At 36.6% G+C, this 23,583-nt stretch overlaps 3 protein-coding genes across 6 annotated transcripts in view; 1 reads left to right on the top strand and 2 right to left on the bottom strand.

Annotated features, from left to right (window-relative positions):
- siah2l (seven in absentia homolog 2-like) overlaps positions 1-5,980 on the bottom strand; it is a gene marked incomplete at its 5' end in the record, with an annotated part of 36,219 nt that extends 30,239 nt beyond the window's left edge. The window contains one exon of the mRNA XM_081390366.1: positions 5,399-5,980. Within this exon, the coding sequence (XP_081246492.1) occupies positions 5,399-5,788 (390 nt within the window). The remainder of the gene's footprint in view (positions 1-5,398) is intronic.
- Positions 5,981-6,773: 793 nt separating this feature from the next.
- taf9 (TAF9 RNA polymerase II, TATA box binding protein (TBP)-associated factor) lies at positions 6,774-15,999 on the bottom strand. 3 transcript variants are annotated; one of them, XM_081390368.1, is made up of 8 exons: positions 15,253-15,945; positions 14,761-14,842; positions 14,406-14,581; positions 14,169-14,305; positions 13,950-14,084; positions 9,002-9,083; positions 8,666-8,776; positions 6,777-7,106 (listed from the first exon to the last, which is right to left on the bottom strand). In XM_081390368.1, the coding sequence occupies exons 3-8, from the start codon at positions 14,548-14,550 to the stop codon at positions 6,943-6,945; spliced, it is 774 nt and encodes a 257-aa protein (XP_081246494.1). In that variant the 5' UTR covers positions 14,551-14,581; positions 14,761-14,842; positions 15,253-15,945; the 3' UTR covers positions 6,777-6,942. The 3 variants fall into 3 exon arrangements, with proteins under 3 accessions (XP_081246496.1, XP_081246494.1, XP_081246495.1); XM_081390370.1 differs by lacking the exon at positions 14,406-14,581 and having other exon boundaries at positions 6,774-7,106; positions 15,253-15,999; XM_081390369.1 differs by lacking the exons at positions 14,761-14,842; positions 15,253-15,945 and having other exon boundaries at positions 6,778-7,106; positions 14,406-14,753.
- On the top strand, positions 15,611-23,216 carry rab24 (RAB24, member RAS oncogene family). Of its 2 annotated transcripts, XM_081390374.1 has the most exons (9): positions 15,611-16,479; positions 17,410-17,553; positions 17,815-17,883; positions 17,962-18,040; positions 19,497-19,564; positions 19,646-19,745; positions 19,842-19,892; positions 19,998-20,057; positions 21,695-23,213. In XM_081390374.1, the coding sequence occupies exons 2-9, from the start codon at positions 17,437-17,439 to the stop codon at positions 21,757-21,759; spliced, it is 609 nt and encodes a 202-aa protein (XP_081246500.1). In that variant the 5' UTR covers positions 15,611-16,479; positions 17,410-17,436; the 3' UTR covers positions 21,760-23,213. The 2 variants fall into 2 exon arrangements, with proteins under 2 accessions (XP_081246500.1, XP_081246499.1); XM_081390373.1 differs by having other exon boundaries at positions 16,067-16,479; positions 17,815-18,040; positions 21,695-23,216.
- The last annotated feature ends 367 nt before the right edge of the window (positions 23,217-23,583 follow it).

Below are 23,583 nucleotides of genomic sequence, written 5' to 3'. Positions count from 1 at the left end.
CCTCAGCAGGGTGAATACACCTCGTCTTTCCTTAATTTAAGACCTATTCAAACTAAAATTAAGATATTTATTACACTATTTGAGAAATGAAAGCCTATTTACGGCCTTAAAATTATGAAAAGTGAATTTAAGACTTTAAGGACAGACTGGAACCCGCAATGACGGAAATCCGTCATAGACTTGCTGCAATTAACGGAAATCCGTCGTAGCGACGGAGAACTTTAATCCCTGCCCTCATGTTGTTCCAAACCTGTAAGACTTTCATTCATCTTCGGAACTCAAATGAAGATATTTTACATGAAATTGAGAGATTTCAGTCACGCCAACTACCAGTTTGTCGCATCAAGTCTATAAAGAATCTCAACTGCTTGACTGATAGACTCGCTCTTGCAGAAGCTCAAACGTGCTGCGTAACACGAGAACGAACCTCATTGGTTCTTGCAGAAGCTCAAACGTGATGCGTAACACGAGAACGAACCTCATTGGTTCTTGCAGAAGCTCAAACGTGATGCGTAACACGAGAACGGACCTCATTGGTTCTTGCAGAAGCTCAAACGTGATGCGTAACACGAGAACGAACCTCATTGGTTCTTACTGAAGCTCAAACGTGATGCGTAACACGAGAACGAACCTCATTGGTTCTTACTGAAGCTCAAACGTGATGAGTAACACGAGAACGAACCTCATTGGTTCTTGCAGAAGCTCAAACGTGATGCGTAACACGAGAACGAACCTCATTAGTTCTTACTGAAGCTCAAACGTGATGCGTAACACGAGAACGAACCTCATTGGTTCTTACTGAAGCTCAAACGTGATGCGTAACACGAGAACGAACCTCATTGGTTCTTACTGAAGCTCAAACGTGATGCGTAACACGAGAACGAACCTCATTGGTTCTTACTGAAGCTCAAACGTGATGCGTAACACGAGAATGAACCTCATTGGTTCTTACTGAAGCTCAAACGTGATGCGTAACACGAGAATGAACCTCATTGGTTCTTACTGAAGCTCAAACGTGATGCGTAACACGAGAATGAACCTCATTGGTTCTTACTGAAGCTCAAACGTGATACGTAACACGAGAATGAACCTCATTGGTTCTTACTGAAGCTCAAACGTGATGCGTAACACGAGAATGAACCTCATTGGTTCTTACTGAAGCTCAAACGTGATGCGTAACACGAGAACGAACCTCATTGGTTCTTACTGAAGCTCAAACGTGATGTGTAACACGAGAACGAACCTCATTGGTTCTTACTGAAGCTCAAACGTGATGCGTAACACGAGAACGAACCTCATTGGTTCTTGCAGAAGCTCAAACATGCTGTGTAGCACAAGGGGTTATGCCATTTCTTGGATTTGGGTTCCAAATGGGGATGCAAGTTAACAGGTTAAGGTATATAAGTTGTGTTGTTAAAGCTTATTTATAGCACCGGTAAACTTGACACAATTTTCTCTCTCCTACTTATTTCTTAGCAAGTGTCAAAGAAGCCAGAGTCTCAAGTGTTGTAAGCAAAGGTGAGATAATTAAATGGCTAAAAAAAAGAAAGCAAAACACAAAATAAACAAAATAAAATAAACAGCGGCGGTATTGACTGCACATTCTATATTTATTCATTTGTCAATTATGCTCAGGATGTGTTACACACCAAATCCTCCACCATGGCGCCATCGTCCAGTCAGTTACCTCTCCTTAGTCTCATCACATAAGTGAAATCTGACTCATGATGCACTGTGCTATGGAACGCAGCAGACACTTTCAGTTTATAAATGTAGCATCTGTTGTCCAATCGAACTATATTTTCTATAAAAAATGCTACATGACAGTAGAGGCAGTGCCACGGTGGCCAAGTAATGTCATCAGTTAATGGCCGAACACCTTGTAACAACAGTAACACTGACTAGCCTAGTCAATATTTGCTGTGGGCTGACTTAAAAAGAAATTAAATTGCCATATGTGGTGCTTATGGAACAGCAGAAATATAATGGTTACCCTGGTAACCCCTGTATACAAAGCAGCCATGCTTATTAAAATGGCCAATTTTCATTTAGAATAGCATGCATCAATGCAAAGATAGCCAGGAAATATTAAAACCAGTTCCTAAATATATAAAACAGTACCTTATTAATTAGCTTATAGTACCTTATTTTGACTTTACATTTTTTAACGTATTATTTTTACCCCAAAATCAAATTCTGTTCTATTTTATTAGCCTATGTACAACACAAAGGAAGCTTTTTTGAGAAATTCTTTAGTGTTCTTTGTTCATAAAAAACAAGCGCATGGTAACCAAACTCTTCACAATATCTTCTTTTGTCTTCCGCAGAAGAAAGTCATACAGGCTAGTCATACTTCCAAAAGCATTTTAAAGAGGCAAATTCATGAGAAACATTTTTTCTTGACCACTTGAAATAAAAAAAGTACTATATACTATATAACTTTCAGGTCTCAATGTCCTCCCCAGGCCAAAAATAAAATGTATTGACCCCAAAATAAAAATATCTATTATTTATTCCAAGGGCCAAATAGGGAAAATTTTAATCAAAATAATAGATTGCAATAAAAATGCCAGAACGAGCATTTTCACAACATCCCTCCACAATTTTTTTTTCATATATAATGCTGTTAGCACAGAGCATTGACCTAACCCGCAAAGCCCTTTGCTGAAACAACAGTGGAGCAAGCTTTACTTTCACCACAAATGTTGAGGCTTACTTTCCTTTACTGATGGCTTGTATCACAGACTCTAAAGACTGCACTACATCACGTACCAATGTCCTGATTATAGCCACTGTAAGGAGGAAACATTACCCCAGGGAACAAGAGTGTACTAGTGATCAACTTTCAACCAGTGATAACATAGAGAATACAACTTTAATGTACTGATGATGTAATCAAGGAGTTTCAGGCCAGTCAACAGAAAACGTTAAGCTCAAACTGCCCAGAAAGCTACAACACACTGCTGCAATGGTACAGGAAAAAAATGTGAACTGATCTTAGTGTTTAATATGGAGTATCAAGAGCTAGAACTCATCCAGAGTGAATTCAGATCTTTCTGGTGCAGTTTGATCATCAAATAACAAGCAAAACCAAGTCAAGCAAGGTTTTAATAAGACCTCTTATGTTTAAACAAAGCAATCAAACTTGCTCCAGTAATTACCCCAGTAAAATATGACTGATCCTTGAATTACACCACAAAATCAGTTATTTGATGACAAAATCTGCAAAAAAAAAGAAAGGAAATTCAGGAAATCTTGGTGGGACTGCTAGGTTTGCAAAAAGTTTGAAAATGTTTTTGATTCATTTTGGTTCATTTGGACACTTCGGTCAAGCACTGAATTGTTTGTAGCGCTTTCTCACACTGAAATAACAGTATACTTTATAAGATGAAAAAAAAAATACTGGATGAGGTGGAAAACCTGAAAATGTTTTTAATCGTATGCGGTGAGGCATGCAGCTCTTTATTGTGCAAACAGCTTGTGAACGACTCTGTACTGCAAGTAAAGACAATTTATATGTGTATATCCATAACGATATCTAAGAAGAGTATGATGGGGGGTCTGTGAAACTATGGCTAAGTCCAAAATCCCCCCTTATACCCTTAAATTGGGCACTATTTGAAGGAACAGCCATTTGTAGTAGTGTCCGAAACTAGAGATGCACCGATTACAATTTTCTAGGCCGATTCCGATTTTTCATTGAGTTTGGGCCTTAGGCCTTATACGGCCTACGCTGTCCTCGTCAGCGTCCTCACCGTTAGGTCCACTAAACCTAGCTCCTGGAGCAAATTGTGAAACTCCTGAAACTCTCCGGAGGGTCTGGTGGACCCGAGTACAGCGACGATGTCCCCTACGCTGCTGTTTCTGCTCTCCAGAGCATATACGAGCGGTGACTCTCTCGATTAATGCTAATGCTAATGCTCGATAAACATCTAAAAAAGATGGCCGTCAACGGGTTTCGAAACTTTCGCCTCTGGATTTCGCCTTTGACGCGCGTAAATTTCACTTCAAACTTTTGTTTTTACGCGCGTCGATTTCGCTCTTGACGTGCGAATGAACACAAAGTGGTCACGCGTATAACTAGACGCGGCAGGCGCGAATTTAGATGCATATTCGCGTTTGGTGTGAACGCAGGGTCAGGGGCACAGAGATAAAAATCCCATATATGAGACCGTACCGCTCTAAAGGTTAATCATGCGGCGCCCGAGTGCATTTGACCGGCATAAAATCGGCATATGTCAGACTGACCGGCCGGTCGCCGGTCATGGCCGATCACGTGAAAATCGGCCAATTCCGGTCACCAGCCGATCAATCGGTGCATCTCTATCCGAAACCATAGTGGACATTATTGAGTGCACTCATTCAATCCCACAATGCACCGCAATAACGAGTATACAAATGATATACACTCAACGACTGGACAATACCCATAATGCACTGTCTGTGAGAGTCGTGCGCCAAATAGATATCCAAGTCAGACCAGAAGATGACGCCTTTGACTGAATCATCCATCCATCCATCCATTTGTTTCATCCATCCATCCATCCAAGTTTCTTTTTAACTGATTATTAAATTGTTTAACTAAGGTTCACACAGTTTCCATTACAGAGTTCAAGATAAATATGTTCTTAACAACTGGAGCTGCCATGATTATTGAACAGCAAGCACAAACTATGCAAAAGCGGCAGCCCGTCCGGTACACTCAGTGTCCGAATGCACTCACTCACTAGTTTTCATTCACTCTCTCAAGTGAACTATTTTAGTGGACTAATGTAGGGAATAGTGAATGAGGGCACAGCCTAAATGACACCCCATATCAAATTTTAAAGCTAAAGTGTAATTTCTGCGCCCCTAGCGTCACCAAACGGAAATACAAAAAAAAACAATGAATGTTCTCACACAGGTTTCCGAAACACTCCCCGCCTCCCTACTTGTCATTAGTTGAACAAAAGGATAACCCCGCCCCCAAACAAACGCCATTGGTTGAGACAATGTTGATACGTCGGCTTTGGTAGGGATGCTCAAAATATAATTTAGAATTTTAGTGATATGATATCCATTTACGAACAAATTAATATTAAACTAGAACAAAGAATAGATAATAAAGTATTTGAACAGACAAAATACACACTTCAGCTAAATATGTCACTTTAAATATAAGCGAAAGGTGACTGAAACTATGAATGAAGGAGAAGGGCTGCATGTTCTTGGCTTGATGTAATACACCTGTGGCATCTGAGCTTTAGTTACAGGATATGAGCACACTTTCTAAACTCATGGCTGCCTGTGTGCCATCATCATAAGTTACAGTACAGAATGAAACAACCTGGCAGGTAACTGGATTGGTTATTAAGAAAGTTGTGAATGCATTTCACTCGTGCTTCGGGGTTGTTCTTACCTTACACGGAAACGGTAGATTAGATGCAACTTTTTCCATTGCCAAGTTTCTTATGCTCGGCGTAAGAGGGCCGCGACAGGTTGGACAACAGCTGAGCTTTTGCCGACACTGGTTACACACCAGATGCCCAGCCTGGCACTGCAATATCGGAGGCAGCACATAGTCGAAACACACCGGGCATTCAAACAACGCTGTCAGTTCGGCTGACTGTCCCGGTAGGGCAACGGCTGGAAGGGTTACAGCGACCGCGGGCACAGTACCAGAGCCCGGGACAGAGCCAGAGACCCCAGCGGCGGCTGTGGCTGCGGCTGTTCCTCCATGCTTACTTCCTCCTGTTTTACCAGCTCCGAGTCCCCCAGCCGCACCACCCGTCGATGACGGACGGCTCATGGCGAGGAGTGTAGATCTCTGATGGTGTAAAACCCAGACGAGTTCAAGCCCGAGAGCCTCACCATGTACTCCTAACTGACGAGAGACTCGGTTCCGAGCAGCCTCCAGTCCCCCGCGGATACAACATGGCCGCCATAGTTTGAGAGGGAGTAACGAGACTATTGGATGAAGGACGTCTGATTGACACTCCTCTCAGCCAATCATAGAGCTGCTCTTGACGTTTACGTAAGAGTCTACGTGACTGGCTAGTGAAGTAAACAGCAAACAGTTGCACTACGGCACTTCGACACTACAGAAGGATGTTTCATCGTTTTATGCAATCAGAAGACTGACGCATTTTAAAAGATTAAAGCTAAATCATTAGAACTAAACAGATTGAAAACCAAAATGAGTTATAAAGTCTTAATAAAAAGTTCTTACTGGACTATAAAATTTAAGGAACATTTTATTAGCTCTATTAAAACCCCCTTCTATCTGGTAAAAAAAAAAAAAAGATCACTTCAGTTAACATGCTTGCAGCTTGGGATACACATGAAAATTATGTGCAATGAGAATATATATATATATATATATAAAACTTAAAATGAGCTCAGCATTATTTATTTATTTTCAATCGTTCTCAATCTAGAAGAAAAACACTAAGACATACATATTTAATAATAGCTATTTTTTTAATGTGTGCACATAAGATTTTGTTTCTATGTAAAAAATGTTGTTCCGTTCTCGTTTGCTGCCTCTAAATTATATCAGTATAACATACCATGAGCATATATCAGTGTCAGCATCCTGGAGTAAGAGCCCTTTGTTCATCTAGCTCCCTCTGCTGGCATTTCATTGATTTCATAAGAACGTTACGTTTTATTTACACCTAATATTGAGTTTAAATTATCTAAATTATTAAATTATTTATTAAACTGGCTCAGGGTGATCAAGATTTTTTTGCACCATAGTAACTCAACCACCAAATGAAGTCTGTGAAACAAAAACAACAAAACACAACTTATTTTAATTTGATTTATTTTTTACTTACAAAAATGAACAATAAATGGTAATATTCTAAACAAGACTATACTACTGAAAGGCAAATTCAGAGTTATCAAATGCTTATTTACATAATCACTTTTGCTTCCATACTAGTAAGAAACAACAGCAGGTCATAAAGCATCATAGTCATCCTCATCTTCATGCTTCCTCTTAAGAGACGTAGAGTCACTAGATGAATTCTGTGACACCATATTGGTAGTAATGAGGATGTTCTTAGAGCCGATGAGAGAGGGGTTGATGAGGACATTCTGAACTGTGGGAGTGGTAGGAGTAGCTGTGAATGAAAAATTAAATTCATAATTCACTCTGTAATTCACTACATGTTCTTAAAGCCTGTCATGTTTTCATTTCTCTTACAGTACCTGGCAAAAGTTCTTTTTAAAGTGTTTTTGAAAGAAGTCTCTCAGTAGAAAAGAACAGGTTTCTACTTGAATATTTTAAAATGTAATTTATTCCAGGGATGGCAAAGCTGAATTTTCAGCATCATTACTCCAGTCTTCAGTGTCACACAATTCTTCAGAAACCATTCTAATATGCGGATTTGGTGCTCAAGAAACATTTATTGTTATTATTACTATCAATGTTGATTTTTGTGGAAATGGTCATACTTTTTTCAGGATTCTTTGATGAATAGAAAGTTCAATGAGCAGCATTTATTTGACATTGCAGTTCTTCATCATCATGAAAGTTTATTATATGCATGTGTTTTAAAGCCATATCAGTCTAAACTTCTGATATATGGTTTTCTGAGCGCACACATCCGAAGCTCGCGCACAGAGAGCTGGATGTCAGACGGCGCGTCCCGTGAGAATTAAACGAAGTTCTCTTTCACGTCTTATTGCACTTAAACTGTGGGTGTTTGACTTAACCTTGTGTGTATCTAACAAAGTTCACACAGTCGGTTATGTCTGTGAACGTAAACGGCAAGTAAAGAAATCACATGTGTATATTAGATCTGTGTATTAAAGTGACAGCAGCGTAATATACAGTATCTACTGCTATATATGCTGTTAAAATTAATCAAACAACAAAAGAAAAACAGAAATTCACTCACTGCTCTTGATTGAATAACTATAGCTTTACATTTCTTACTCGAATGCTGGTGTTAAATGCTCTGGCGAGGAGATAAACAGGGCGGACTGTGTTCAGTTCACTGAGGGGAGGAGCTAAGCTAACAGGGCAGATTCTGTCGCCAGTTGTGGGCAGGGCCTAAGCATGTGTGACGTCACACTGGAGCACGTTCCTGAACGGCTCGTTTTGAAACACCGTTTCAGATTTATGGGGAAAATAACAAACGGAGTGGATGGATTTTTACCACAATAGGGTGATTGTGTACCCATTATTCTGTTAAAAAACAATATAAAAGTGAATTTTGCATAACTCATTGATGAATGAAATTTCTCCTCTTTTTTAAATCTCACCACAAATGTTTGAATGGTATCATTGTTTCCTCAAAAATATTAATCAGCAAAAACTGTTTTCAAAATGTATAACGATAATAATAATGAGAAATCTTTCTTGAGCAGCAAATCAGCATATTAGAATGATTTCTGAAGGATCATGTGACACTGAAGCCTGGAGAAATGATGCTGAAAATACAGCTTTGCATTACAGGAATAAATTACATTTCTAATTGTAATAATATTTCACTTTTTATGAAATTCAGCATTGTGAGCATAAGAAATGTTTCCAAACTTTTGACAGGTACTGTAGCTCAACTAATAGCTTAACTTTTGACCTACTCACTGATTTGGCACAAAATCTTCCACATGGTCCTTAATATACAAGATGATCATACAAAGAGAACTGCTTGTTCTAAGGTGGAAACTGTACCTGATTTGACAGAGGCAGCCTGTGAGTTGGGGATCTGAACGGTGAAGCGCTGGCCGGTCAGTGACACAGGTGTTCCCACTTTGGTCCCCACAGTCTGCACTGATGGAGTACCTGAAAAACACAACGAGGATCCTGAAAATTTAGTTTTAGATTTTGCTCGTTCACCAATGAGAACAAAGGAAAACTACTAATAGCTCTTGTGTATTATTGTGTATCTACAAATAGCTCAATGAATGTATGCTGGAAATCGTGAGCATGCAAAGTGTCCTGAAAACTCAGTGCCTTTAGATGCTAGAGATGTTTTAGTTTATACAGGAAGTATTTGGAATAACTGACCAAGAGTTGGAGTGCTTGGCCTACTGGACACTGCTCCCACACTCAACCGTGGCACTGTTATCCTGCCCGTAGACGAAGACACCTAAACATGCAAATCAGAGCCATACCATATCAGACGGTACATTTTCATTTACATCTGTTAGTTTCATGTGAAGAACCAGGATTTCACACAGTCTAGAAAAACCTGGATATGAAGAAACCCAAATTTTAAAAGTTACTATCAGGTTTATTATAGTCGAACTAAAAACTAAAACCACAAAAATTATTGTCATTACTTGAAACAAAACATTACCTGAAATAAAAATAATGTGCAAAGAGTTTGGTTCCAAAATGCAATAAACACCATTTTTTTTAACAATTGATCCTACATTAGTATTGTCCTTATTATCCTACATAAGTATTGTATCTGGTCTGTATTGAAAAGTCAATTTTAAATTTTACGTAAAATGCGATATCTGCCGTGTTATTCTGTCATATTTTCTCCCTTTCTTTCCAAACGCCAGTTTACCTTCTCTGCAGAATGCGATACATCCGTTCAACCAATCAGAGCGCACCATTCCAAGCATTGTAGCATTGTAAACAGTAACGGCGGCGCTTTAAATACACCCGGCTTCCTAGTTTTTCTTATCTACTTTGTACTTTTCGATCAACAAACAAACAAAAAAAACGCATAAATTTGACGGCATTGATGAACCTGTGGTGGTTTCTGCAAGTGATATAAAATTTATACTATAATATGTGAATCTTCTTTACAGTGTTCTTAATAGGGCTGTCACTTTACGTTCGAAAATCGATTGCACAATCGATCGGACCAACCAACGCAAGTTTCGAAAACGAAAATAGGGAATCGATTTTAACGGTCTTTTCTCGGAGCGCGTCCAGCTCGTCATGTTATGCCCGCAGCGAACGCGCGTCATTTGCAACTGCAGGCTCTGACAAACACGCATAACAGCAAATGATCCTTCTGCATAATGTGTCTCTTTTTACGACAAAACTGTGAATTTTCCCGGTATTCAGACAGTCTCATGCATTCAGATACAGATTCGGGCAACGGTCTACAATGGCCTACGTAGGCGAAATTTGTTTGGCATTTCTAATTGTAAACACAGCCATGTTGAAGAATGAGGTAATGTTTAGGGCTGTACTGTCCTAGTCGATTAGTCGATTAGTTGGTCGATACGTTCTGGTTCGACCAAAATTCTGATTGGTCGATTTTCTGCCGCGTTTATTTCATCAGTTTTGCCGCGCTGAGGCGCGCTCATTTCATCAGGTGGAAAGCACTAACTGCTAATGGGGGTGTTTTCAGAGTACCCTTGTTTCACTGTAACAGTCTGTCTTCAAAACACCCCCCTTGTTTTCACCTTTTTTGGATTAGTCCAACCCAAGAGAGAGCGTCGAGCATAGAAGGTTTGATGCTGAATATTATTTATTTAATTGTGAGAGCGTTTAATAGTCAGTCCTCTTCTAACATGTCAACAACAAAGAAATCGACAGTGTGGCAGCATTTTGTTAAAATTGATAACATGAAAAAGGTCGAATGCAAAGTTTGCAAGCAACAGTTTTCCACAGCTTGACGACAAACATGACATATCATCTAAAAGTGGTAACGTTAAGCTCACTTGTCTGCGTTTGCCCTGTCTGTTTTGAGTAGGCTATGAACATATCAGAATTTGCATATTTCAATGTTTTAGTGTGATAACCTAACTTTTTTATTTTTTATTTGGAGCCTAATGCGCAATTGCGCTGTGCTGTTGGTTGTGTTAGTTTTGAGCCTAGGATGCTTTATTTTTCAGTTATGCACTTTATTTCGTTTCTGCTCTTGATCTGGTTTGTTTAATAAATATTATTTTTTTATTAAAGTGGACGTGCCTTTTGTGTTTATTAAGAGTAAAATCTTTAAGTTAATATTAATAGTCTATTCGTGTCTCAGCTGCGAAGCTGAGCTCATGTTCAGCCTCGCTCGGTGCGAGGACATGCACGGTGAAATGATAGTGTCTGACAGTTATAACTTATTATTATAACATATGACAAAAATAATTGTCTAATTTTTGTTGCATATTCCTCAACAGTTCTTGTGATGATATCACTAGTTGACAACATAGTACTTTTTTCGGAAATCATGATATTGCGCAGGTGCACGTGATGCAGCGCTGTCAGAGCTGACAGACTCGAGTGTCAGACTCATTTCAGTGCAAAATAATTAGGTCAAAAACGATTTAATATACTGCAAATAGCCTACTAGTTGTTTGTTTATTTATAATTCATTTAGGCGGACAACAAGGCTACCAAGAACTGCGCACAGTGCGCATCTAATTAATTTAATGTTTTTGTTTTTTTCTAACGTCATTTTTAGTCGATTTTAGTCGATTTTTAGTCGAAAATTTCAGGACTTCAGTCGACCAAGATTTTCTTTGGTTGAGTACAGCCCTAGTAATGTTTTTCATATGCTGCGTGCTATGGCAGTCCACTATGCTTATTGCTTTTCGAGAATGTTGCACTAGTCATTGTGCGCGAAACTTCACGCCAATAAATCATCAGAAATATTGCTTGTGCGCGTCAGGCGCGGCGCGCCCTCTTTACGTTCGTCCTAATGCCTGTTAGTTGTCCGTGGATTTGCCCATATATGGCGTTTTATTTTTCAATTTTCGATTTTACAATCGATTCAATGAACACTTATGTCTCAAAAATCGAACAGGATTTTTTCATAAAAGTGACAGCCCTAGTTCTTAATATGACAAAGTACTTTTTTTTGTCTGTGAAAATTACTAAAAATATTATACTAATAAACTTAATTTGTTGTGCATTTTAAACTTGCATTTTGGGGGGAAAAAATTGTCATGGATTTATTGCATTTACGGGAAAAAAAATTGCCGTTTTTTTATAATAAATCTTTGAAAATTTTGAATTTTTTGTGTTATTATAACCTAAAAATGCTATGTGAAAGTTTGAAACAGAAAATAGTGGTTTTCATCTTGCCACTTTCTTGGTAAAGAAAACACATTTTTACTCAAATTAATCAAAATCGATTTGTTGCTTTTTGCAACCAAACTCTTCGTGTGTGTGTGCGTGTGTATATAATATATATATATATTTTTTTTTTACTATATAGATTTAATTCTTTAAATGCATATGGTATTTTATTAATTTACATGACCTTTCCAAGTAACCAGCGTTATTTTAGTATCTTTGAAATACTATTATAGTTTTATTAATATTTAGAATTTGTTTATATATATATATATATATATATATAAATCTGGGTTTCTGCAGGTTTCAGTAAGTCAAATTTAAGACTTTAAGACATCTTAAGACCATAAAGATTGAAATTCAAGACCTACACGACGCATTATCCAAATTAGATAGATAGTTATCTATCTATCTATCTTTCTATCTATCTAGGATTATCTGATGTGAGTGTGTGAGAGAGAGGGAGAGGTAGATTTTTTTTTAATAGAAAATTATACTTTTGCATATTATGCTGTAAAAACACAATTATTGTTGACTTTAGTTGATCATAGTTGATCATAACTACAGAGGAAATGATGAGAAGATTAAAGTGACCAAAATTATCACGGTCATCACAGAATCCTGTTCAAAAAGTACTAATACTACAGAATGAAGTCAATTCAACAAGTTTTATGTCGAAAAACAGCAAAGATTTTAAAAGAGTGTCTTGCAACATGTTATCTACTAACATGTACAAGTTCAAATAAAGTTTTGACAAAAAAAGTTTTATACAAAGATAAACCTCATATTTCAGCCTTTAAATATTTTTTTTTATAAAAAGAATTGAGTCAAAAAAGATAAATTACTGACATTTACACATTAGCTTATATTTATTAGTAGTGTTTCGGTGCACCCCCATCCTTCATGTTGACTGAGCTTTCAATGTTGTTATGGAAAGGGGTGATTGGTTGGTTCCTGTCACATGACCTGCGGTGCGTTTACGGCATTCTACAAAGTTTAGATTTTTTTCATCTCGTTGCGCCTGGTAAAAAAATTAGCGCGTCGCTTTAATTATGAGCGCGCTTACCGCTCGCCTACATTTGAACAAACTTGAGCGCGCAAAAGATGCGATATGTGAACGGCCTCTGGCGAGCTAGCTCATATCAAGCCACGAGCTATTGGTAGCACGCGAGCGACGTGTTGGAGACCCCTGCTCTAGGGCTCCGCTTTGTAGGCTACACCTCGATACTTTTTTGCTACTTTGTAATAACTTTCTTCGGCCAGCGTTTCTGGAAATGAACGAGGGTAAACACTTTTTTAGACCTGACTAAATGAAATTTAAGACCTAGGATGAAAATCTGGCCGTTTTTAAGACTTTTTAAGGCTTTAAATTTAAAGTTCTGAATTTTAGACTTTTTAAGACCCCGCGGAAACCCTGATAAATTCATATGATGCAGTCACATTTACCATTTTTCTGTGAATTCCACGTGGAGGTAAAAAAAAAATATTCCCCACAGATTTTGCAAAGGGTTTTGCAATCATGTGAATTCTCTGTGTTGGCCAACAAAGCTTGCTTGATTTGAAAAGTGACTTCTTTGTGAGCAGTGCTTTCTACATACTCTATGGATGGACCTTTTTCCCCTGCAAACTTTCACTGAAAATTGTGACTACACTTTTGTTCATTACTTTGGTGAAAAGATTTGGGATCCCTGATGAACATTCAGCTTCTAAAACATTTTGGAAACCTTAAATCATAACAATTATATATATATTTCTTCTTTAATCAACAGAAAATAGATTAAATTAAAATAGATTAAAATAAGTTTTGAAAAACAAAACTATGTTTTCGAATATTGTCGTGGATAAAAGGTGGGCCTCTAAGCCAAAAAAGTTAGATACAATAACTGTAGTAAGAGATCTCTATATCCATAGATCACCAAATCCAAAACTTTGACCAGACGGACTAAAACTGCATATTATCACATATCATCTAAAGTAATACCTTTTTCTGCAGGGACTTCAATCTGTAGTTTGGTGCGGTGAGACAGTAGCGGTCTGGTGGAAGACGTGGACCGGTGTATGGTTTGATCAGTGGTAGAGGGGTTTGGTTCTTCTGCCTTGCAATGTCCAACAGAAACTGAAACCATGGACCAAACAGCACTGTTAATTAATTACCAGAAGCCACATATGAGTTATGAATAAGTCATCAAGAGAGACTTACATCTCGTGGCGGAGGAGATGTGAACGACTGATCCACTCGACACTGGATTGCTAACCTTATGTCATCTGCATCCACACTGGACTTCTTGGCATGGGTGGAATATATTTTTGCATCCTCAATAATAGTGGTTACATATCCTGTAGAAAAACGTTAAAATGTTATTGGACGATTTTCTAGTACAGTAAGATTATTGCTGGAGTGCGTTAACATTTTCTCTTAATGCATTTAGTAATATACTTAAAAGTTGGCATGAAGCGGAAGATGCGATAGTCTTTTCTTCCGTACATCTGAGTGAAGTGGCTTCTTGAACAAGAAAAAACGAAGGGCGGGACAGGACTAGATTGGATTGTTGTGGTTTGCCATTGCTGTGATGTGATGTCATGTGAGCGACAGGTTGTCCCGCCCTCGCGCCACTAAACACGTCATCAGAGAAGTGATGTCGTTGCAAATTATTTTGATTAAAGATTAAGAGAGCACATGCATAAAAAAAAGAATGACTTGCATGGATGAATCATTCAGAATAAACGTTGCAATGTTCAATGAACAAATAAGCATTGTCAATTTTGATTTCATTAAAGGCATCCTGACTTACTGTATGTAAACTCCAGCATTTGATTGATCACTCTAGGCTCGTACTCCGTGACCCCCATGTCTTTAAGAATCTGCATCATAACCTTTAAAGATAATAAAGATAATAATAAGAAGAAGAAAGCAAACAATGCGAAAAGGAAATATGATGCATACTATATTAGCATCAATTCGACTATGTTGCAGGTTTTTTGCAGCCCGTGCACATCTTACTTTACATTTGTAAATAAATCATACATGCAAAACCTTCATATTCCCAAAAAATACGGCAAATTATAACACAACGTGTTAGAACCGCGCCAAATTGAAACTCAAACCGCTGCATTAGTCAGTGGACCAGTTAGCGTGCTAACGCATGTATGTGCACAAAGAAGAATAAGTAAGAATGAATAAAATGCACAGTCGCTCTTTAATCATGCTGCTTTAATCGCTATTGTTAAATAACAATAAATGGTGCACAGCACAGTGATAAAACCGTTTCTGATTCATTATTTACCTGTGCATCTTTAGGCACTGTTTTCGGAGACGCCATTTTCACATGAACTCAGCTTCTCCTCCCCTGAAGACTCGGTTCGGTTGTGTTTCAAACGTACAGAGTCTATGAAGTCGACTACCTAGACCGCATTTTGGCCACCACGGGCGGTGCCGAAGCAGCGCAGCCACTCGGGATGAAGAAAGGATGAGTGGCGGATGCAAGCAACCAATCACAGAGAGATTCAGCCAACTGTGACGCCCCAAGTGACTCGAGGAACCAATCAGCAGCGGCTTAGACAATCAACGCGCCCAAACTGCAGCACGTGCCTATAGTAATAGGACGTCTGAATCATTTCTGCGACTCGGTTCTTTCGAACAGTTCGTTTCAAGCAATTGATTTTAAAAATAGCATATTACAAGCGTTAAACGTTACAATAAAGCTATATTATGCTTTTCGATTAGGTATTGTTAACGAGAATTTGTAGAAATTCAATTTGTCCAAGTTCAATTCGTTACAGTCACGATTTAACTTATTAAAATATATTTTGAACCTAAATACAATACGCCTATACATTAAACAATGCTAGAATTTTGCGTGCGAAATAGTTTTGCACTATAATTAGTTGTAATTCATAAACATAAATTAAGTTGTAAACATATTTCCAGTACGTTATATTCCAGACAAAAAACAGAAACGCTGTAACTGATTCACTCTGACCCGTCAACGAACAGTTCCGACTCTTAAGAACAATTGTTTCCCGATTCATACATAACCATTTGAAACACAACCACTGACCCTAGTGAAGTCACATCCTCCTCTATATAAACAAAAAAACACACACTAGTTTATTCCAGATAGCTAGACACACTACAGTTCCTCTTCCACCGAATACATCTAACATCTGTCAGACCATTTGCTGTAGTTGTCCCTTGTTAACGGGAGAAACATGGCTCGGAAATATATCTAGCTCTGCTGTATTTAGTGATGTTGAAATCTAAGCTGTTTGTTTTTCTTTCGTTTTAAGGTGAACAAATCACTGAATATTTTAATTGTGACCGTGTCCTCAGTTCGAGGTGTCTTTTGATTCGCTGCTGCTTATGTATTTATTCATCAAGTAGTCTTTAACTGTAGTATTATTAGGAGTTTTCACTGGCACATCAGTGTGGATTGCTAACTGAACCATTAGCCACCCAGTTAGTGTTCATCTGTCAGTAAAGTCGCCCTGAAGTCCCGTCAACTGATACACAGGTGAGTGAAAAATATGAGAAGGTCAACAAACCTCTAACGTTAGTGTGTTTCATATGGATAATATTTAGCTTGATAAACAGAAACTACGCATTAGCCAAAGCTATCTCTGATTTCTTCCACTACAACACTTTAAGCATATTAAAAAGCATAGCCTACTATTTATGTCGAAAGTAATATACATAATGCTATCTGAACGTAATGTTCTCGGACACTTGAAAATGTTGTATACTTTAAAATTATATTAAATACTCTTGAATTTAACCAACTGTGTTTTTGGCATACTTTAGAAGTTTACCTTTATATCATGTAATTTCGTAATTAGCCTACTTATATCGTCTTTCAAATATGATTAAAGTTTACTGCGTGATGTAACGTTACTGACAAGCATTTTTTGGTAAAAACCTTTGTCATATGTTTAAATTCCTTTATAACTACACATTTGTAATAATGATGTTGTAAATTTACTATATTTAAAATTATCTTTAAATGTAAATCGAATAATAATCGGATAACATCAAGTACTTTACATGTCAAACGTGCTTTACCATCCTAATCAACACATCAACATAAGTATACTGCGAAACATTTCAAATGTACCTCAGAGAAAAACTTTTAATTTGACATTATTGCAAAGTGTACTTTTTAAAGGTGTAACGTTACTTAAACGTATTAAGAAACAGTCATGTAAGTTTACTCTCTTTAAGTACACTTAAGTGGCCTTTTATTCATTAATATTAGCCTACATTACTGCAGGTACATTTTCTTTTAAATATAGGCCTACCTTCAAGATTTGAAGTACACTACAAGTGCACATTCAAAACAGTTAAGCACACTTCATTTTCACAATGGATATCCTGTACATATTTACAGTGTATATATAATGTCTACACAATGGACCCATGTTTTGTTTTTTGGTGTTGTTTTTTTTAGTTTCTTTTTCTACAAACCAAAATAATCATGACTGCCATGCGAGTGGACGCTAAGGTGGTCATGCTTGGCAAGGAGAGTGTGGGTAAAACCAGCCTGGTGGAGAGATACGTACATCGCCGCTTTCTTGTTGGACCTTATCAAAATGTAAGCATGCGTTTGCATAGAAACCTGAAGAAGTAATTAGTTATGGTCATTAGGGCCATAACTAATACATCTTCTGAGATTGTTTGTTCTCAGTAAAGACATTTTTGTGTAAGATGTACATTTGCCTGGGTATCAGCTATCTCTAATCATGTGTCACATAAACCAGCTGCACAGGTAAAGCCACCATTCCTTCCACTGATGTCAATGATCTGATATGATGTGACTAGGCTTGACGTGTTCATTTGTTTTTGTCTCATTAAGACTATAGGGGCTGCGTTTGTTGCAAAAGCCCTCAATGTCGGTGACAAAGTGATTACGCTGGGAATATGGGTAAGTGTTGTTACTAGGGTCTTCATATACACTTGTCGACCACTTATTAGTGACTTCATGTGTTTTCTTTCATCTCAGGACACTGCTGGGTCTGAACGTTACGAGGCCATGAGCAGAATCTATTACAGAGGAGCCCGTGCTGCCATCGTCTGCTATGGTATATCCCTCTCTCACAGTTTGACACGGAAAGTGGCTTTTTTGTGGAAATAATGCAGGATGTGGCAGCTAGTCTAGCAGTCAGGTGACGGTGAGCAAGTAAACGGCTCATACTTGCTCACTCTGTGTCTGTTTTACAGTAGTTACAGTCATGCAAGGCAGTTCATGTGTTTGGTTCAAATAAGTTCTAAGTTAATCAGGGCAACTTAAAAGTTTGGGAGACGAAAAAAAAGGCTTAGGGCTGTCAAAGTTAAAATGTGTTAATATAACGAAATATGTTCAATTAATTATTTTTTATTTTTTGTTCACGTCACTTTATTTTTGACTGGTCTAAAATGTGTGTGTATATATATAAACATGATTAAAAATAGTATAAAAACATGATTATAAAATAGTATAAAAACATTATATATACATATAATGGATTTCTGTTTTAATATCCTTTAAAATATCATTTTTATTTCTGTGATGCTAAGCTTAATTTTTCATTAGCCTTTGATCTTTCAGAAATCATTGTAACATACTGATTTATTATCAATGTTGGATACAGTTGTGTGGCTTATTATTTTTAGGAACCTGTGATACTTTTCTCAGGATTGATTGATTAATAAAAAGTTGAAAAGAACAGCATTTATTCAAAATTGAAATCTTTTCTAACAACATAAATCTTTACAATCACTTTTTTAATCAATTTAACACATCCTTGCAGACTAAAAGTATTAATTTATTATACCAAAAAAAGAAAGAAAGAAAAAAATTACTGACCTCAAAGTTTTGAACGGTAGTGTATATTGTTACAAAATATTTCTATTTTAATTAAATTTTAGTAATTAATTTTAAAATTAAGTTTTTTTACTTTTTATTCATCAAAGTATCCTGAAAAAAAGTATCACAGGTTATAAAAAAATATTAAGCTGCACAACTGTTTCCAACATTGATAATAAATCAGCATATTAGAATGATTTCTGAAATATAATGTGACACTGAAGACTGTTGTAATGATGCGAATAGAAAACCATTATTTTAAATTGTAATAATATTTCACAACATTTCTGTATGTTTGATCAAATAAATGCAGGCTTGATGAGCATTTCTCATACATTATAAATTAGTTTGTATTTCAAAAACAAAATTTTGTATTACAAAATTAGTTTTTTTTTAATGTTTTTAAAAGAAGCTCAACAAGGCTGCATTTATTTAATTAAACATACAGTAAAAAAAAAAATAATAATATAATGTGAAATAGTATTATGATTTAAAATAACAGATATTTTAAAATGCAATTCATTATGTCAGTTTGATGCGTCCTTGCTGAATGAAAAAAAACTCCAACTCCAAACTTTTGTACGGTAGTGTACATGGAAATAATCATAAGAAAAGGAGTCCCTTGCAAGAGAAATGTTGGAAAACATTACATTTTTATCTTAAATATGTGGTTTTCTGACTTTTGCACTTAGATCTGACTGACAGCAGCAGTTTTAAAAGGGCCAGGTTCTGGGTGAAGGAGTTACAGAACTGTGAAGAGGTAAAATATACCCACGTCTCACAACAACAGGAACGCCTTAAGATTATTCAGCACTTCACTGACGCATTATTTTAATTTCAGCACTGCAAGATATATTTGTGTGGTACCAAGAGTGACCTCATTGAAGCCGATCGAAGTGTGCGGCAAATAGACTACCATGATGTTCAAGACTTTGCAGATGGTAAGCATGAATTTAGTTGCTTTTCTTTTTTTTTCTTCTTTTTTTTCATGTAACCATTGCAAAACAATTTGAAAAAAAACTAACTTTTCTTTGCAGAAATAGGTGCTCAACATTTCGAGACCTCCAGCAAAACAGGAAAAAATGTTGGTAAGTGATACTTCAGTGTATCTGCTCTGTCGAGCACTACTTATGTGGAACACGCTATTACCTACCGAGAAGTTTCACTTCTTGATTTTTTTTATTCCCGTACAGATGAGGTGTTTCAGAAGGTGGCTGATGATTTCAGTAGCTGTGCTTTAGAGTTCATGCAAGGTGGGAATGTTTTTCTCAAAATAAATCTTTAAAAACCACATTTATTTTTTACACTATACACCTGGTCCTGTGTGCTTCAGCTTTCATGCTAACTAATGTAGCACTCTGTCAGTTACTTGATGCTTAGCACAGGCATGAAAAAGCACAGAAACTTCACTACAATGACCTTGATAAACTGCTTGTCTTTGTGGGGAAACACATTCATGATATCTTAATGTATGTGCAAAGATTTGCAGGCTTTGAAATACCCGCCTAACCTACGTGGGCTTAGATGCCGAAAGACCAATTCACACCAAGAACGATAACTACCGTACATTAGCGTTCACACCAACGAACAATAACGCTCTGTTTATTCTAAGCGCGCGCCGCAGGTTTGCCGTAAGCCACTTTAAATGCTTGAGCTCTTTAACGTAAAATGGATTCTGATTGGCTACGTTTACATGCAACCAAAAATCTGTTAATAATCGGATTGACAGCTCAATCGGACTGAAAATCCTTCATGTAAAGACTTGATCGGATTGAAAACCGAAACTGAAAGGACTGCGCATGTGCAATGATGTTGAAATAGTGTAATGACGTATGACTCGCGGAACAAGCTGTTATTCCTGTTGAATAAAGTGTCCCGTTAGTGTTTGAGTGCGTGTGTGTGTGTGTGTGTGTGTGTGTGTGTGTGTGTGTGTGTGTGTGTGTGTGTGTGTGTGTATATATATATATATATATATATATATATATATATAATATATAAACATGATTATAAAATTTTCCCATCAAAAAAAGAACAAAATAGTAACAACATGTGAACAAAAAATTTAAATAAATAAATTGAACATATTTCATTATGTCCCGTCCTTTCACTCAGCGTCTGTGAAGTGGAGCTGAACAACGTCCCATCAGTCCATGTTTCGGACTTGTTACGACTGTTTTTTGGGGCAGGGAGAGGAATTTTTACTGCTTGATAAATATAAGCAGCACGGCACAACGGTTCATATGCTCATTTTCTCCAAATTATGACCAGAAATGGATAAATATTAAGTCTGCTGTTAAAAACTAATAAAGAACCAATGTAGGAGAATGGTAATATGCGCAAACAGCGGGAAACTGTCAATTTTGCAGCGTGCGCATGTCAAAAAATATATTCCGATTTGTAGCTTGTGACATATAAACGCACATATCAACCCGATCACATGTTAAGCGTTCATGTAAACACTATATTCAGATTCATCAATCAGAATGAATTCAGTCCGTTCAAAACAAAAGTTGTGCATGTAAACATTGTTTTCATCGTTCATTAGCTGGAAAAAAATTGCTTTGAAAGTGATTCCAATGATATCCTCTAATAATTATTGTCCTTGGTGTGAACGGGCCTTAATGCTTATTTTATAACAGAATCTAATCCATATACAGATGTACACCAATGTTCTTGTAAATTTTCTACATTATCGATTGAACGCATTTTGCTTCGATTGACGCTGCAATTTCCAAAGCTTTTGATGCATCAAATTCTGAATGCATTTAATAATAATTTTATTTCCGAATGCCATTAAAGCAAGTAAATAATAATAGGAATAGAATTGCTCAAATAATGTGATATTGTCTATTTTTATTTTATTTATTTATTTGGTGTTGTATCCTCACAGAAGAGAAGGGGGTGGATCTTGGGCAAAAGAAGGACTCTTATTTTGACAACTGCTGCCATAACTGACCTATCACAGGAAAAACTGCTGTATCATATGATCTATTCTGGGATGACTGGAGGCTCTCTGTCTTTTACACTCCTCAAAGCATCCGCTGGAGTGTTTTGCTCTTTTCTTTATTCTTTTTTGCTGTGCAGTATGTTGAGATTGGGCTTTTGAAAACGAAGAAGGAGAAGGATTCTTCCTTTTCTATTGACTGAAGCAAATATCAACAGTGCATGGCAATCCATTTTACCAAAAAGAAAAAGACACCAAGCAAGCTTTAGGGAGAGATGCCATCGCATGGAGATGATCGTTGCCAATTTTCACAAACTATGCCTTGAGTGATTCATCACTTTTTATAATTTAAAGTGTCTCCATTTTATAGTTTGAGGATCGTAATGTTTACACCCTTCATTTGTCACGCTGTACTGATGTATGAACAGTTTTGTTGCATACGCCCACACTAAACTGAAGCTATTTAAGTTGCAGTTTTCACAGATCTGAAACCAGTTCAAACATTTTCTCACGATAATGGTTTGGATGTTCATTGGGTGGAAAATCACAGAGTAAAAGGCAGTTTCCCATTATTATATTCTTGGATCATAATGATACTGTCAAAATGGTAAAGGCTAATAACTATAACTATGGTCACTGGAACATTTTAATATCACGGTGAATTTGATATCTGGAAATATTACTGTTTGAAAATCAAGCCCAAGATTTCCTGTATCATGTTGCCCATTATTTGCAGTTGACTGTTTGACATAATAGATCTATCCTTGCGTTCCAAAAGTGAGTTGATGTGCAGCATTTGATGAATGTGATGTTAATGTTTACAGCTATTTCTATTAGTATTTAATTTGACTGAATGGGTAAGATATTGTAAACTGGGACACTAACTGTTGTGGACATGTTTGTGTGAACTTTACAGCCTTATTTTGCTCTCAGTTCATATTGTGAATGTATTAAATACTGTTCAGAGGCCAAAAAAATATGTTTTTTGTGATAGAGATCCTGATATTGTGCCATTTTCACTGGGCATCCTATAGGAAAGAAGGACCCAATATTAATTTACTACATTACATTTTACTGTGAGATTACGTGAAGATTGTCACTTAAAAAAACTAAAGCATGTGATCTTAAACACCTCATGCATATACGGACCATCTTTACCAATATGTATCAAAACAGTACAAGCTGTGCAGCCCAAGTCATTACAAACGATCAGATATTGTAATAATAAAATATTCAGTGTGCAGTTAGCATGTTCATGTCAATAGTGTAAATTAATCTTTTAACTTTGAGCAGTAATCACCTAAATTCAACATGGAAAATATTTTTTTATCAACATATCATATTCATCCTTTGCTGCCTATTCCTGCTTGCACTCACATTATGTAAGTTATTTATTTATTTTTGTTTAAGATATACTCTCACCAAAATAATATATTCATTGAATATTTTATATGTGTATATATATATATATATATATATATATATATATATATATATATATATATATATATATATATATATATATACACACACACACATGTATATTGAACATTATAAAACAGCTTCACCCCAGTTTTATTAAGAATTAAAGTGAAGATTGAAATGAAATTAGCTGCAAGAGTTTTGCGTTGTGACAGTCATGACAATTGTCCTGCTAAAATTATCATTACTGTAATACAGAAATTAAATAATTTGTTTTATTATAATCAGTATATATAAAGTACTGTATAACAAAGTCTACCATTATGTATTCTTGGTTTACAATGTAGAATAGTTTTGTGTTACAGTAATGATATTTTTTTTTTTTCACATTATTGTTGGCTAATAATTGCATG

This window comes from Scardinius erythrophthalmus (assembly GCF_964197995.2).
Source record: "Scardinius erythrophthalmus genome assembly, chromosome: 17".
Taxonomy (NCBI): domain Eukaryota; kingdom Metazoa; phylum Chordata; class Actinopteri; order Cypriniformes; family Leuciscidae; genus Scardinius; species Scardinius erythrophthalmus.
The sequence above is the reverse complement of the archived record's forward strand: the minus strand, read 5'-3'. Positions and strand labels throughout refer to the sequence as shown.

Bases quoted from the DNA above. Each gene is read 5' to 3' on its own strand.
- taf9 (XM_081390368.1), bottom strand. From the start codon at position 14,550: ATGACATCACATCACAGCAATGGCAAACCACAACAATCCAATCTAGTC. The intron at 14,306-14,405 runs GTATATTACTAA...GTTTTTCTACAG, and splicing joins CGCTTCATGCCAACTTTTAA to GATATGTAACCACTATTATT. The intron at 9,084-13,949 runs GTATTACTTTAG...TTGCATGTTTAG, and splicing joins TGAAGTCCCTGCAGAAAAAG to GTGTCTTCGTCTACGGGCAG.
- rab24 (XM_081390373.1), top strand. From the start codon at position 17,437: ATGACTGCCATGCGAGTGGACGCTAAGGTGGTCATGCTTGGCAAGGAG. The intron at 18,041-19,496 runs GTATATCCCTCT...TTTTGCACTTAG, and splicing joins TGCTGCCATCGTCTGCTATG to ATCTGACTGACAGCAGCAGT. The intron at 19,565-19,645 runs GTAAAATATACC...TTTTAATTTCAG, and splicing joins AGTTACAGAACTGTGAAGAG to CACTGCAAGATATATTTGTG.